Source organism: Muntiacus reevesi, chromosome 1 (genome assembly GCF_963930625.1).
Source record: "Muntiacus reevesi chromosome 1, mMunRee1.1, whole genome shotgun sequence".
Lineage (NCBI taxonomy): Eukaryota > Metazoa > Chordata > Mammalia > Artiodactyla > Cervidae > Muntiacus > Muntiacus reevesi.
Window position 1 is genome coordinate 89890441 of NC_089249.1, and position 15183 is coordinate 89905623.

At 46.2% G+C, this 15183-nt stretch overlaps 1 protein-coding gene across 5 annotated transcripts in view; it reads right to left on the reverse strand.

The window, feature by feature from the left end:
- Positions 1-1585: 1585 nt before the first annotated feature.
- Positions 1586-15183, reverse strand: part of VANGL1 (VANGL planar cell polarity protein 1) — a 54570-nt gene continuing 40972 nt past the window's right edge. For 4 of the 5 annotated variants that reach the window (XM_065906346.1, XM_065906355.1, XM_065906364.1 and 1 more), the window contains 5 exons: positions 12306-12439; positions 11237-11275; positions 10788-10920; positions 9162-9396; positions 1586-4710 (listed from right to left, as the gene is read on the reverse strand). In XM_065906346.1, the coding sequence (XP_065762418.1) occupies positions 4450-4710; positions 9162-9396; positions 10788-10920; positions 11237-11275; positions 12306-12439 (802 nt within the window). In that variant the 3' untranslated portion in view covers positions 1586-4449. The remainder of the gene's footprint in view (positions 4711-9161; positions 9397-10787; positions 10921-11236; positions 11276-12305; positions 12440-15183) is intronic. The other variant, XM_065906382.1, reaches the window with a different exon arrangement.

A 15183-nucleotide genomic window follows, 5' to 3' on the forward strand; every position in this document is an offset into this window, starting at 1 on the left:
CCTCCACATCCAGAAAACGCCAAATTATATAGGTAATACCTCAAGATACAGTGACCAAGGGATTGAAGCCAAACATTAGATGTGAAATTTCATTTATTAGCTGTGAGATTTTAGGCAAGTTCCTCTCTCTCTGATCATCTTTGTTCTCACCTGTAAAATTGAGATAGCCCGATTTAAAGGAATTCACATTAGAGGACAGCGTCTAACATAACAATAGCTGATAAACACACCCTACTACCCTTCTCTTCCTTCTTTGACCAAAATATGTTTTGTCAAAAATGTGATCCAAAATCTAATTTTCTGGGCATCCACTTGATTAAAGTTCAATAATGTAGTGTCTATGGTCCCTAATACAACTACCACACTGACCACCATTCCAAAACTGTGCTATGGGCTTAAGAAAACAACTCATAGTTCTTTTACAATGGATTATGATCATAAGGTTACACAGGAGTAAATCCATGGTAGTGATTTTTTTTTGGTAAAACAAGATCTATAAAGTACAAACACTACCCAGAAATAAATCACTTAACAACTGCAGGGTCTCTGCTGGACTATTTAAATATTATGGCACCATTTCTGTGCTTTTAGTCATAAACTTTTTTTAAATGAAGTTCCAATTTTTAAGTTAGATCAAGAAATCTACGGTAAGGCTTCCAGGGTAGTGAAGTTGGAGCAGTCGCTTATCATGGAGCGCGACCTTTCTTTCTTTGTTTCTGTTCTCAGGTCTTAGGGTACAGAGGCAAGGAAGAGTCTAATGGACCTGCCTGGAGGGCAGCAGTGCTCTAGACCTCACTGTGCTGAAGTCGTTTACTCCCGGGGAGAAGCCAGTGTAACTGAGGCAAAGGAGCGAAGGGAGAGGGAGTAGTTACTGACTTTAGAGTAACCTCCTAGAAGATGGTGTTGTTAGGAAATCTCTCAAACACAGGGCCTATGGAGAAACACATGGACTTTCACACCCTCATCCATATAAACCCATCCACAAGTTATCTGCTGAGATACACACCAGTCTTGCTACAGATAGCACAGGTGATCAGATGGTGAACATAAACATGCTGCCCATCTGGTAGTTACACTCAAGAGAAAAGCTCACATATATCGCAACATGCAGGCACAAACAACTATCATCCCTGTGTAAGCAGCCTTACACAGCAGGGTTCCCGTAGATGGGGGTAAACCAAGGACCCAATTTTGCTGACTTCACTGGGCTACCGCAACAGGCACTCTCCCGGGGGCGGGTCATCGGTTTCTGCCGGCCTAATAGGCTCATGGCTTTCCAGGGTTACAGCCTCATCTCAAGACAGGAGGCTGTAAAAAGCAACCAGGAGAGAAGAGGATGAGAGCACTCAGTTACCACCAGCTACGGTGAGGAGAGGGGAACTTCTCCCCCACTGGACGCACCCACACAGTCACTGTTCCTCACTGCAAAGGAGGTCCGAGCTCTGGCAACGAGCCCCAGCACAACACACGCACATGCTAGGGCCACCTCCTCTACCCATCGGCTGTACAGAATTTGCCCTGTCCACAGATTTGAAAAGGAGAGACAGGGAGATGATGATAGCTGGACAATAAAACTGGGCAAGCGTTTTCTCTAGGGCTTACTTTATAAACTTTAGCAAAAGTATTACACGTTTTGACTTAGCTGGTGATGCAACGGATGAATCAATCACAAAACCTAAAAATCCCTTCCAGCTCTAAGAGTGCAGACTTTAATGTTCAGTTCATGGACGATTAAAAGTTGGCATTATCTTCAAAAGTACCCACTTAAGAACAGAAATTAGATATCTACTGGTTAAAATATCAGGAGGGAAGAGAGCGACCTCAGACACACACTCCTCATTAAGTTTTTCTGTGTACTGTTTAATGTTCACATTTTAATAACTTAGGTTCACTATAGAAAATCTATAAACATTTAAGGCAAAAAAAAATCCTGCCTCCCCCAGTGCGGATTTATCTAATTCAATTAGCACAGTTTACCCCTTTAAAAAAGAATAGCCGATTGGCTCCAAGAACTGAAATAGAAATGCATTGTGTTCAACTGTGTGATACAGTTTTTCTTTAAACCTTAAAAATTTTAAAATGGCATTTACATTGTTCCCACTGCACCAGTAACTCAAGCTATTAAGAGTTTGCAAGTGCAAAGGCTTGATACAAAGATCCTGCATTTTATTATGTTATTCTTTCAAAAAGGACTTAATACAAAGTCAGCATAAAAAAATTCGATACTCAATTTAAAACAGAAACAATAATTTCAGAAAGTCTGGCATTCTCCTATGCAAAGACTGGGAGAGAAAGAAAGGGGTGGAGAGAGGAAAAAAAAAAAAATTCCTTAATTTAAACCTTTCTTCACCCTGCTGGGAAGGCAGGCACCCAAACCATGACTCCAACTTAACCCCTTCTGGACTGGTAACTGAAGACAGGGTTGGAAGCAGTTTTGCGGAACGCTGGTGGATAGTGTCATTGTTAACCATATGAATATACATGTATGGCACTTCTATTGCTGGGTTCCTGATGCAGCAGCCTGTGATACAGTTTAGTTTGAGACAGTATAACCTTTATGTTGCCAAAGTCTCATTGTACATTCACCATCCCTTGCCCAGTCTCCCAAAATAGATTCCTGAGAAAGACATCATCATAAGGAATGTCCAGTTTGAAGGGGACCTAAAGGCAAAAATAAGAAGAACAAAAGCACCATGGTTACATGGTATGTGTTTTTCATAAACGAAAACCATGCAGTTAAAATAGTACATCTTGGCTCCACTCCATATCAACTAGTTTTTCCTCCTTTTCCAACACATCTTCTTTCTGACCTGAAGGCTGTGGATTCAAGACGGCTGTTTACTTTTTCAGATACAGGTGTGTGACAAACCAAAGCCAAGTTTGGTTTAAGACAATAACAAACACTGCACCCCTCCTGGAATGCACAAACCAGTCAGAATACGTGGGGACACATACGAAAACAGCATTGGACAGTGTTTTCCTTGGCTAAAGAAAGGTGACTGGTTAGCCTGACCACCAGGGAAAAGCCAGAGTGAATATTTGGCAAAAGTGTGTTGTGGATACCGGAAGGTAGATGGAGGAACTGAAGACTGCTGCAGCGCCCTGCCTCATGGCACCTCCTCCTAGAATATGGCCCAGCAGCTCCCCCAGGCCTGGGAAAGCCCACAGAAACCAGCTGTATCTAAGAACAGACCAGGCAGGCATCGTTTGAACCTTAAGATCGTCTCCCTACTTTCCTTTCCCTGAATGCTGGAGCCTGCCTATTCCCTCTCCACACTGGACTACCAACGACAAGGAATTTAGCACCAGGGCCTAAATCAGCCCCTTCCCGGGTAGTAAGGGGCAGAGGCAATGGGCACACAGTGACGGTGGTCAGAAGTCAGGGACTGGACGCTGCAGCTGTCCCCTGGCAAGGCAGCTTGCTATGGAGCTTTGTGAGGACACATCTCCAGGGAAATAGAGGCTCCGAGCCGCACGTGCCAGCCCCAGAGTCACAGTGTGGGTCTCTCCCTGGTGGGTGTGGAGCAGCTGGAGGGGGATCGCGCGGCGAGGACCTCCCGCCGCAGCCTAAAGGGAATATCGTAGCAGGCGAGCTCTCCCTGGGGCCTACCTGGTGGCCACACCACCCTCTCCTACACAAACAAACAATCCAAGGGGCGGACCCGAGGTTGTGCATGGAGCCCAAGGGCACGCAGGAACAGACAGGTCCTCTGTGGCTCTGGAGACTGGGCTCCTGGCCAGGCCTGCCGGCCAGGATGGACAGAGGACAGGTGGGCCATCACAGGGTTAAGAAAGGGCTTCCTGCTCAAGCCGGTAGGCAAGCAGGTCAGAACTAGGGCAGGCAAATTATCTCTTTGGGGGAAAATAAACCAACCAAATCATGAAGAGCTGTAAACTGAGAGTGCACATGTGTCATTTTGATCCTTCTCTGCAGAACCTAAGGCAACAGAGAACGGAGACGAAGGCAGGCGTTTCATGAACAGCCCATGGCTCCCGTGGTGCTGGACGTTTACATACACAAACACGTGTGGACGTGTCCTGTCGGGTTCCCTGAAACAGGACCAAGATGTGTGCCCTCCAGGACCAGGAGTGGGATGGCCGGAAGCCAGGGCAGGGCCGGGTGCTGGACGAGAGGCAGGGGCGAGTCGTAAGGCAAGGTTCCGAAGAACCTCCAGCTCCGCTTTGGTTTGCAGCTGTCACAGAAAACGCCAGGGAACCGCTTCTGGAGATGGCCCATCCCCAAGTCAGATGTCATCAGTCACTTTCTTCCAGGATGGCCAACTTCTGCTTCCTTCCAAATAAAGTGCAGATGGTCAAAGGACCCTGGTTTCTCATGTGCCAGCTCAGTCAGCCATGAAGAATAATAAAAACAAAGATGCCCCTCTGGTATACATATATATCTCTCTATATATTCTTTCTCTTTTTAATAAAACCACAAATATAGAACTTTTAAACCGACGTCTCGGATTGCAAGCGAAGGACAAATTTGTGAGATTTGGGGTCTATGAACTCTTCCGAGAGCATGATGAACGGGATTTTCTTCACATTGACGACGAGGCTGAAGTCCAAGCACTTGAGGACAAAAACGAGTCCGTCCCGAAGCCCGTTGGTCACAGCCTCGTCGCTGACGAGCCGCCACTGCGTGGAGAGCCAGCGCTCCCGGTCATACTGCAGTGTGGGGCCGGCGCTGAGGTACCGTTCGAGGAAGGCCTGTAGGGACAGCAGAGATGCTGTTAGGGAGGGAACGCCACTCCAGGGGGCGCTGCCAGGCTCCCAGTCTTGGGGGAAGAAACATCCTCCCAACAAACCAGGACAGCCCGCCTGATCATATACCAGTTCCATCAGACCCGCACAACAGAGCCCTTTGCTGGGGAGAGAGGGCTTCCTGACTTTCTCTCTCTCCAGCCAGAGGGTGCAGACAGTGGTAAGCACAGGGGCGAGGAAGGCGGGGTGGCTGGTACCCACGTAAGCTGTGGCTGAGGCACCAGCCCCATCCAAGGGCCCAGGCCCCGCGGCATATGCCTCGGCCTGTACCTGTTCATAGGCTGGTCTCCTCCCATCCTGAGAGCTCCTCGGGGCAAGTGCCAGGCATTCTGACAACGTGAGTGGAAGAAATACAGGGATATACCTGCTCACACAAAAATGCATGCTCTGCATTCACTGCTGTGTGCCTTTGGACAAGCCGTTTAAGCTCTCTGTGAGTGGAGCGGATAGCAGCCGTAATGCACAGGATGGCTGTGAGGACCAAATGGTTAACCTGAACCATCTCATGGTGCAAGATGAGGGTGGTTATTTGACTTTGGATGGAGTGTGCACGTGGCAATCCAAGGGCTGGCCAGGTCCCACGACCACCTCCCCGTCCCAAGCCCTTGGTTCCAGGAGCACAGAGTTCCATGGGCGGGATATCCCCTTGACATGTGCTAGTCCTCCTGCTGAAGGTCGTCCTTCGGCAAATTCCTCCTGGCTCTTTACATTTTCTCAAACTACTCGCTGAGCCTCTCAGAGAAGTGAACATGTCCTCCTGTAAGTGCCTATAATCATGGGCATGACTCCCATGTGATATTCTACTTTCTGAACAATTACTGCTGACTGCTTGTCTCAGCCCCACACTAAACTATCCTCTCCTGGAGGGCAGGAACTATTTTTTCAACATGAATTTCCCATGTGCCTGGCATATGCTGGAGGCTCAACTGCATATGTGTTACATCAATAAATATATTGCTTTAGCTGTGAGAAAGAAAAATGAACAAACCAGGGATATGGATAGAAAATACTAGGATACATCACTCTGGCCCTAAACAAAGTGGTGTCCTCTTCCATCCACACCTTACTGCTGCCAGATACAATATTTCTACCTTTAAGTATCTATTCTGAGGCAGAAAGGAGAGCTGTGCCTCTACTATAACACACACTCATATAAAATTAGTTCTTATATGGAAATTCCCCAACAGTCCAGTGATTAGGACTTGGTGCTTTCATTGCCGGCCCCTGGATCAATCCCTGGTTGGGACACTAAGATCCCACAGGCTGTGCAGCATGGCCAAAAAAAAAAAAAAAAAAACTTTTATGAATCATAAGGAAAAGAAACAGAGAAATGAAACTAAGAAGATAACTTTTAAAATAGAAATAAGATATACAAAGATATTCTATCACAGTAATAGTTAAAGAAAAGTGAAAGTGTTAGTTGCTCAGTCACTCTGACCCTTGGCGACCCCAAGGACTGTAGCCCACCAGGCTCCTCTGTCCATGGGATTCTCCAGGCAAGAATACTGGAGTGGATTGCCATGCCCTTCTCCAGGGGATCTTTTCAATTCAGGGATCAAATTCAGGTCTTCTGTGTTGCAGGCAGATTCTTTACCATCTTAGCCACCAGGGAAGCCCATAGTTAAAGAAATATGAATTCAAATAATAAAACAATATATTTCCCTCCTCTTAGATGCATGCACGCTAAGTCGCTTCAGTTGTGTCTGATTCTTTGCAACCCTATGGACTGTAGCCTGCCAGGCTCCACTGTCCATGGGATTCTCCAAGCAAGAATACTGGAGTGGGTTGCCATGCCCTCCTCCAGAGGATCATCCCAACCCAGGGATCAAACTCACATCTCTTAAGTTTCCTGCATTGGCTGGCAGGTTCTTTACCACTCGCACCACCTGGGAAGCCTCTTAGATGAGCATGATTAAAAAAGAATTATAACACCCAATGCTGTCAAATGTGTGTGGGGGGAAATAAACAAATAAACAGTCTCATATCCTATAGGCAGAAATATAAAACAGTAACACCCCTTAGAAGGATAATTTGGCAAGATCTGTACCTTTGATCTAGCTATTCCTCTACTAGATATTGATTCCTCAGAAATACTTGCATATATGCATGAAAACGTATGTAAAAAAAAAAGAGAGATTCATTGCAACATTGTTTAGACACGGAGCTGGCAAACTTTCCTTTAAATGTAAATATTTTTTTGCTTCGCAAGGCACACACTGTCATAATTGCTCCACTCAGCCGCAGTAGAGAGAAAGCAGCCATAGACAATCTGTAAACAAAAGGGTGTGGCTGTGTCCCAATAAAACTCGATTAACAAAAACCACCAACCCCTAGTTTAGACTAACGAAAGATCTTAATCCAAGTGTGCATTAGTAGGCCATCCGTTAAACAAACCATGGTATTCAGCGGAACAGGACACAGCTATTAAAGCGAATGAGGGAAATCTGTATGACAGAGATGGGGAAGTACTGACAGGGAAAGACAGCCAAGAACAGCTTGAAGTGAAAAAAACCAAGATTCCAAACTATACCTATATGGTATGAGATTCCCATTTCTTTCTTTTTCTTTTTTGTTCATTTCTGCTTTAAGTGCACACACACACTTGAAGGAATATAAACCCATTCTTTATATTAGTAAGAACTGTCTAGGTGGCAGGGATGAAAATTTCACTTCGTACATTATACTTCTCTTTAATGTTTGGATTTTTATATAAAGATTATTAGTTTTAATTCAGAAAAGTATACTTTTTTAAGTGAAAAAGAAAGCAACCAGTAAACTTAAAAACCTTGAGGAAAAAGGCAAATAACCACTTCCATTCTATGTGGTATGAGCTATCCCTCTGCATAAGCAGACATGCCGTACTCACTTGCAACCGCAGTGTTCATACTTTTTTGCATTCTGCTTTTTGTAACTTAATATTCTAACAGATTCTTCCACATTTTAAGAGGTGATATACCATAATTTGTAAGCCACTCTTCTGTTTTTAAGTTATTTCCAGTTTGGAGTTAATAAAGAGTATTTTGCAAAATAACCCACATATACATTAGGGTGTATCACTGACCGTGCTAAGTGCTTTTTCTAGGAGGGGGATTAGTGAACCAAAGAATATGGAAAATGTTATGGCTTCTTACTGAATATCTCCATATTACTTTCCTAGGGTTTGATAAGGTTATTAACAGTGCAGCCAGCAGTGGTATATGTATGGGGCAATGTATGAACACAGGCCTTTATACTAATAATATCACTACCAGCGTTACATGCAAACCATATGCCAAGCTCATTTATTCTCTACCACACATGTCATGCTGCCATATTTAATATAATTCTCATACAATGATCCTATCAGGTAGATACTACTATTATCTCCATTTTATAAAAGAGGAAACAAGTGTAGAGTAACTTAGGCAAAGTCACAAACCAATTAGGTGGCGGAGTCAGGATCTGAATCCACTTCTGTCTGAAGAGGTCATTGGCTGAACACTTTATTTTGCCTCCTTGGCCACAGCCCTCTATTAGACACATGGCTGTTCTTTGCAACATCCCCAAAAGCGTGCCCATGTCATAATGGTCCAGAAGATCACTTAGTAAAACTAACCCCCCCAACAGACAAAACGCCAAACAAAGTGAGAGCATGGTTTCTACCCCTGATGATAATGGCTATTTACTTGGTCCTTACATTATGACAGATGCTGTTTTAAGCACTTCACAGTAATGAACTCTTTTAGTTCTCACAACAACCCCATGAGGTAGACATCAGTATTATCCCCATTTTACAGACTAGGAAACTGAGGCACAGAGCCATTAACCTCTTGGCCCAAGGTTTCCAACTAGTTGATGGAGATACCAGGTTAGAACAAATCAACTCAGGCCCAGGATATACAGAGTACCCTGAGTTACTACCTGGGCTATCTCTAAGTGAAAGTCTTTCCTCTGCTTGAAGCCAGAAGCCTTCAATTCAAAGGCGCATTTAAAAAACAGCTGTACCCAGGAAAGAGGCAATGTATGGAGACAGTAACATGAAAACATACATTACCATATGTAAAACAGACAGCCAGTGGGAATTTGCTCTATGACGCAGGGAACTCAAACTGGGACTGTAACTTACCTAGAGGGGTGGGATGGGGAGGGAGGTTTAATAGGGAGGGGACATATGAATATCTATGACTGACTCATGTTGATGTTTGGCAGAAACCAACACAATTCTTTAAAGCAATTGTCCTTCAATTAAAAAATTAACAAATTTTTTAAAAAAGGAAAAAAAAACACAACTGCACCAAGACAACAAAATAAGCGAGAAACATTAATTCTTATCAGGGGGTGCTTTAGAGAAACCTTTGAATTTATCATCCCTGACAACACCACAAAATGGGACTTGCCAGCTCGGCGCCAAGACGCACCTTTGGGGTCATGCTGTGGGTGATGCAGAAGGCCAGGTGCTGCAGAATGCTCTCCATGCTGTGGGAGTTTTGCTGCCGAGTGGTGCGCAGGTATTTCTGCAGAGCCCGGGCCATGGAGGGGAAGATGGCTTGGGCGGCCTCCCTGGGGTCCATCACCTCCCCTGGGGCTTTCTGCTGCTCCTCAGCCTGGAGACGCTGGATGTGGATGAAGGCCTCCTCCACTGCGACCACCAGCCTGGAGGCAATGAAACACAGTAATCAGACACCGGTGCAGGGCTTGAAAACAGAGTCACACAGAACGTGGGAGGAGGACTCCCAGTCAGCCGCCAGCTGGCCCAAGGCTCCCATCCTCAGGTGTCACCCCAGACAATAGGGAGGTGAGGGAAGGGAAAGGAAGACAAAGGCAAAAGTAATACGTGGAATGGGGGCTCCGGGGAGAGGAGGAAGGAGGCTGGGACTGCGGAGATGACTCCTAATCTCAATTCTGCCAGTAATTTGCTTGGGAGACCCATTACAATAAAGTGTGAGATGAAAAGAGTTTTAAGGCCCCTCAAACTGTGGCTACAAAAGACTTTGCATGCACTGAGAGGTGGCCGGTGGTACAGAAGCAGCTTTATGCAGAACCAGAGCTGCATCCTCTCCATCCAGCCGCCCACACCAGCAGCCCCAGGGAACAAAGAAGGAAGGGGCCCAGCACGTATGATGAAAACCATCTTTGTCCACTTCAGCTAAAGTGATCAGCTCTTGAAAATCAGCAAGGGCCTGGGGATAGAGGGCGGGCCAGTCAAAGTGTGGGCTGAAGGCCAGCAGCTTCATCATCAGTTGGGAATTTTTAAGAAATGTAAATTCTTGGGTGGGCCCCACTCTAGACCTACTGAAAAGTAAGTAACCTTTGCGGGTAGGGCCGGAACCTGAGACCTGTGTTTTAACAAGTCCTCCTGGTGATGCTTTTGCATGCTACAGTTTGAGAAATACTGGAGCGAGACTCCCTCCAAAGACCCAAGCAGGTTGTGTTTATAAACTGAAATTTCATTCTGGTTAAAAAAAACAAAGTCTTCAGAGAACAGACTTTTGGTTGCCAAAAGGGAGGGAGGGAGGTGGATGAGGGACAGATGGGGAGTTTGAGATTAGATGCACACTATTATATGTAGGAGGGCTTCCCTGTTGGCTCAGATGATAAAGAATCCGCCTCAAGGCAGGAGACCCAGTTTGATCCCTTGGTTTGGGAAGATCCTTTGGAGGAGGGGATGGCAACCCACTCCAGTGTTCTGGCCTGGAGAATCCCATGGACAGAGGAGCCTGGCGGGCTACAGTACACAGGGTCGCAAAGAGTCAGACATGACTGAAGCGACTTAAACACGCATGCACATTACATGTAGGATGGATAAACAACAAGGTCCCACTGAATGGCACAGGGAACTATATTCAAAATCTTGTGATAAATCATAACAGAAAAAATACGAAAAAGAATGTATATGTACGTGTAACAATCACTTTGCTATACAGTAGAAATTAATGACATTGTAAATCAACTACATTTCAGTAAAATAAATTTTAAAGAAAGAGTCAGTGTACATGCAAAAAAAAGTCTGGCCGGGGTGCTGGTGTGGGGGCTGGGCAGTGTACCTTGCTCTCCGCTTCTTCACTCGCCGCTCGTGTTCCGCCTCCTCATAATACAGCTCGTTATGACTCGAGTCCCTGCGCCGAGCAGCCGCGGCGATCATCGCCCGGGACTGACCTGTGGCGTTGTTACTGGGGCCTTTGGGGGAAAGGACGGTGGAGGAAGGACAGCTTTAATGCCTTGGGGTGAGAAACAGCAGAAAACTAGTCCACAGTCTGTCAGTACCGTCTGCCCAACCCCTGTGAAGCCCATATACAAATCCCAAAGGTAACCTCCCAGAAAGATGAACATGACCCCTGCTCTGCGCTCAAAGTGCTCACAAGAGGAAGGAAATCTCCTTAACACCCAATCTGATGAATGGAAATGGAAAAAAAAAACTCTATAGGAGATGAAGAACGCTAGACAATTAAAATGCTGACCCGAAATAACAGAGTGTGCTGAAGATGTTATTTACCATCTGTCACAGGAAGTTCCAGTTTGGCCATCAGAGCAGCTGGAACATGCATTTCAGCGATGAGACAATGGGAGAGAATGAAAGCGATGGGGAGAAAAGGACAGAGAAAAGAGTCAATACCCACACAGACTCTGACCATGAGCCTGCTGGGGTGTCCACAACTGTTAGAGAAAAGACCCATGCTCGGGGCTTGCAAAATGTAACGTTCATTAAGACCATGGATCGCCTGAACTTTTCAGAAGGACAAGGCAGATCGCATGCTTTCTTACGTAGTATCTACTCAATGGCTTGGCTGGCTAATGGGATTCTGTACTATGTTTTCAGATCACAGATGAAATTTACCCATCCTTTAGGATTCACAAGACAGTGAACATCTCATATAGCCAAAAGGATGAAAAAAACCAGGGAGGATACTGTCACCCAAACTGACACCACCTACAAATTACTTGACTTGTTAACAACATGATCTTCTTCTAGGCTGCAGAGCTCTTGCCCTGACCCAAGGTGTCCTGCAAGTAATGATACCGTGTCCTGTTTCTTGCACTTACCCATCTGATAGCCTGAAACACAGCTCTGATGTCCCCACACAGGCCTCTGGCCTCCCTCCACCCACTCAATCCTAGCTCCCAGCCAGGACTGAGAAATGCCTGTAAGAACCTCACCAGACGCCTGGCCTGGGAATTACAGTCTTAACAGATTGGGGTAGCTGAATCTTCAGGTAACTTATCCAAATTTTGAAAAAGCCTTTTCCTATGAGCTTTCAATGTACAATATTCACAGCAGGAGGCAGAAAAACTACATCATTATTGTTCCATGTAGTTTTCATAAAATCTCAAGATGAATGAAACTCCCACACATGTAGACTGTAAATCAACATTTCTGTAAAAATATGTTTGCCAGCAAAAAAAAAAAAAAAGAGAGAAAGAGGAAAAGAAAAAATTGTTCTGACATGAGAATGTACCATAAAGGCAAACTGAGAGAGGAATAGAACCAAACGGAACAGAGTTTAATCTTTGTAGTTGTCCACCTGCTCCCACACCCACCAGAGACATCACTTCAAGGCACATACCATCTACGTTGTAGACTTTCAGCCCGGCCATGTGCTTGGCTGCTCGGAATTTGGAGGCTGTTAGGAGGTTGGGGTTATAGATGGTGAAATCTTTATAGTAATTTTCCAGAACCACCAATGCTGCTCGCTGGATACTGAGAAAAGAAGATAAAATTAATGCAGTTTTTTTCCCAGGAGGTCCTATGTGGAAAAAAAAAATCATCTTTTGGAGTCAGGTAAAATAATAAAACACCAAAGATAGCCTCACACAGAAGGCTCCTGGGTTTCACCACATCTTTTGTCTCCAGGATGAAAATTTAAAGACGAAACTAAGCCCCATCGTCCACTGGATTCTGTCTTCTCCCAGGCCACATCATTAGCCACATCAGATGTAGCCAACAGGTGAGAAGGGAATGTTTTAACTTCTCATTTAGATTTGTTTAGGCTACACAGAACTATCCTCATTTTTCCAGTTTACAGCAGAACAATCTAAGGACCCCCTGCAAAAGGTCAAGGGACTTACAGATGGCCTCAGAGCTACTGAGTGAAAGAACAAAGTACAGATTAAGTTTCTCAGGATCCAGAGCAGTGTCTCCACATACACCTCATTGCCCCCAGTGGAAGGAAGGTAGGGTTTTCAGTTTTCTATAGCTCAAACAACACCTGCACAGAGAAGAGTGCGCTGGAAAGATGCTAGCTGCAGACACCTCCTTCTCTTAGTCCCATCCATCCCAGGCCAGCAAGAACGCCCTCTTTCAGAGGAAGTTAAGACCCTTTTCCTTCCCCTAAGGTCTCAGCTGAGACCTCCCTCTTTCTTGGTCTGCAAGGCCTCCAGCTCCATGAGTTGCTGCCTCCAGTCCTCCAAGAGGGTATGTGAAGGGGACCCTCCCTGCCAGTGTCCTGAGATCTCTAACCTGTCCTTTGCTTGGCCCCTCGGCAAGCAGTGAGGAGCAGAGAAGAGGCAGCAGGGTGGGGTGGTGGGGGGGCTGGGGCATCCATACTCGGCATCAGTCGCAAAAGAACAGGTTCTCAGTCACAGATGCAAGACACTCCCCACTTCAAAGAGTGCCCTATACTAACACACAGGGATTTTACATACCTCATCTCACCTGACACTCACAATCACTCACAGGAAGAAAACCAAGACTCAAAAATCCATGACCTGCAGGCAGGGTAACATCCACCAAACAGTAGCATTGGAACTTCAATCTGGATCTCCATCCTCTAACCTGTGCTTCTTCTCCCAGATGTGTGGCTGCTGCAGGACAGGGTACGTATGTACCAACCTCTCCAGGTCTCTTAGGTGTTCACCAACCACTAGTATGCTAAACTCCACAAAGTTATTTGTATTCTGCCCTTTGTATTTGTCTTCCTGGTTCCCTGCTAAGTGCGTGTGTTAAGTTACTTCAGTCGTGTCCGACTCTTTGAGACCCTATGGACTGTAGCCCTCCAGGCTCCTCTGTCCATGGGATTCTCCAGGCCAGAATACTGGAGAGGGTTGCCATTTCCTACTCCAGGGGATATTCCCAACCCAGGGATCAAACTCAAGTCTCCTGTAGCTCCTGCATTGAAGGCAGACTCTTCCCCGCTGAAGTAGATGCGCTTATAAGGATTATTTATAATAGCCTGGGCATCAGGACACAACTGCCTTTAATTCCTAGAGGATTCCATTGCCTGCTATACCTCTCCAACAGGTTCAGGGATCTTCACACCAAGATAAGACAGCCCCTAACCCATCAGTTTGACACTGTCAATCTAGTCCTCAGCTCCCCTTGGGGTCGTGTCCCCAGAGTTTAACATGGGAATTGAAAAATTGTCTAGAAGTCAACCAGCTAACCTCCTTGAGAGCTGAGTCACAGCAGTACTTTCTGACTCATATCCCCACACAGGGCCTTGATCTGTGATCTGCATTCAGTCAAGGCTTAGTATCAACCTAGATATGCACACTCATGCAGGGCTGGGGAGAAGTGGCAAGATCAACTTCCAGTAACAGAAGAATAAGATTCCTAAGAGCAAACCCACATTCAAAAGCCCTAGTCATTCATTTCTCAGTCGCCCACTCATCATGTTCTTATTTAAGTACCTGCGTCAGTCAAGTCCTGGGAATGCAAAGACAGGGTAGGAAGAGCTTCTCCTTGCTGATGGAAGTGGAACAGAAGCTCTGTGACCACCAACTGGAATGCACAGGAGCCAAGGAAGCACAGAGGAGGGCTTCTAACCAGCCCGGACTTGGGTGGGCACCTGGTGGGCTTCCTGAGGAAGTCAAGGGGTCCTTGAAGTTTGTGTGTCACAGATCTTTGTGCAGAAGACCTCCCAACTTCCACAGACACCCCTGCCCAGCGGATCTCTGGCTCAGCACGGCCAGCCTCCTCGCTGTTCCTCTGTCTGTGACCTTCCCCCTGTGGCAGGGCACGTGCTGCTTCGGCACACCTGCTCCATCCTAGACCCACCAAGGCCCCTGCCTAGTCACTTGTCAGAGATAAACACTCCGGAGCTCCTGTGTATCCCATCCCCCTGCCCAGGTACTGCTTTTCCAAAGTCTCTGGGCTTTTTGGAGATGTGGAGCCCCTCCACACAGACACAGGTCTGTTCAGGCACACAGATTCTCAGCCTGCAGACCATTTCACCCCACACTCCTGTGCTAACACAGACACATCTCAAGAGGTCTGGAATCCAGCACAGAAGCATTCCCCTGATCAAGATTTAAAACTTGCTTATTCTCAGGCCCGTCTTCAAAGCAAACCCTCTGTGGTTGTGGGGTTTGGCTTTTTTGTTCAGCCAGCCCGCAAGGAGAGGCCCAGACCATCACACTAACTCAGCTGGGGCCTGGGAGGCGGAGAGGGAACGGCTGGACTGGAGCCTGGTGGCCCAGGCTCCAACCTCTCTGCCCCCCAAACCA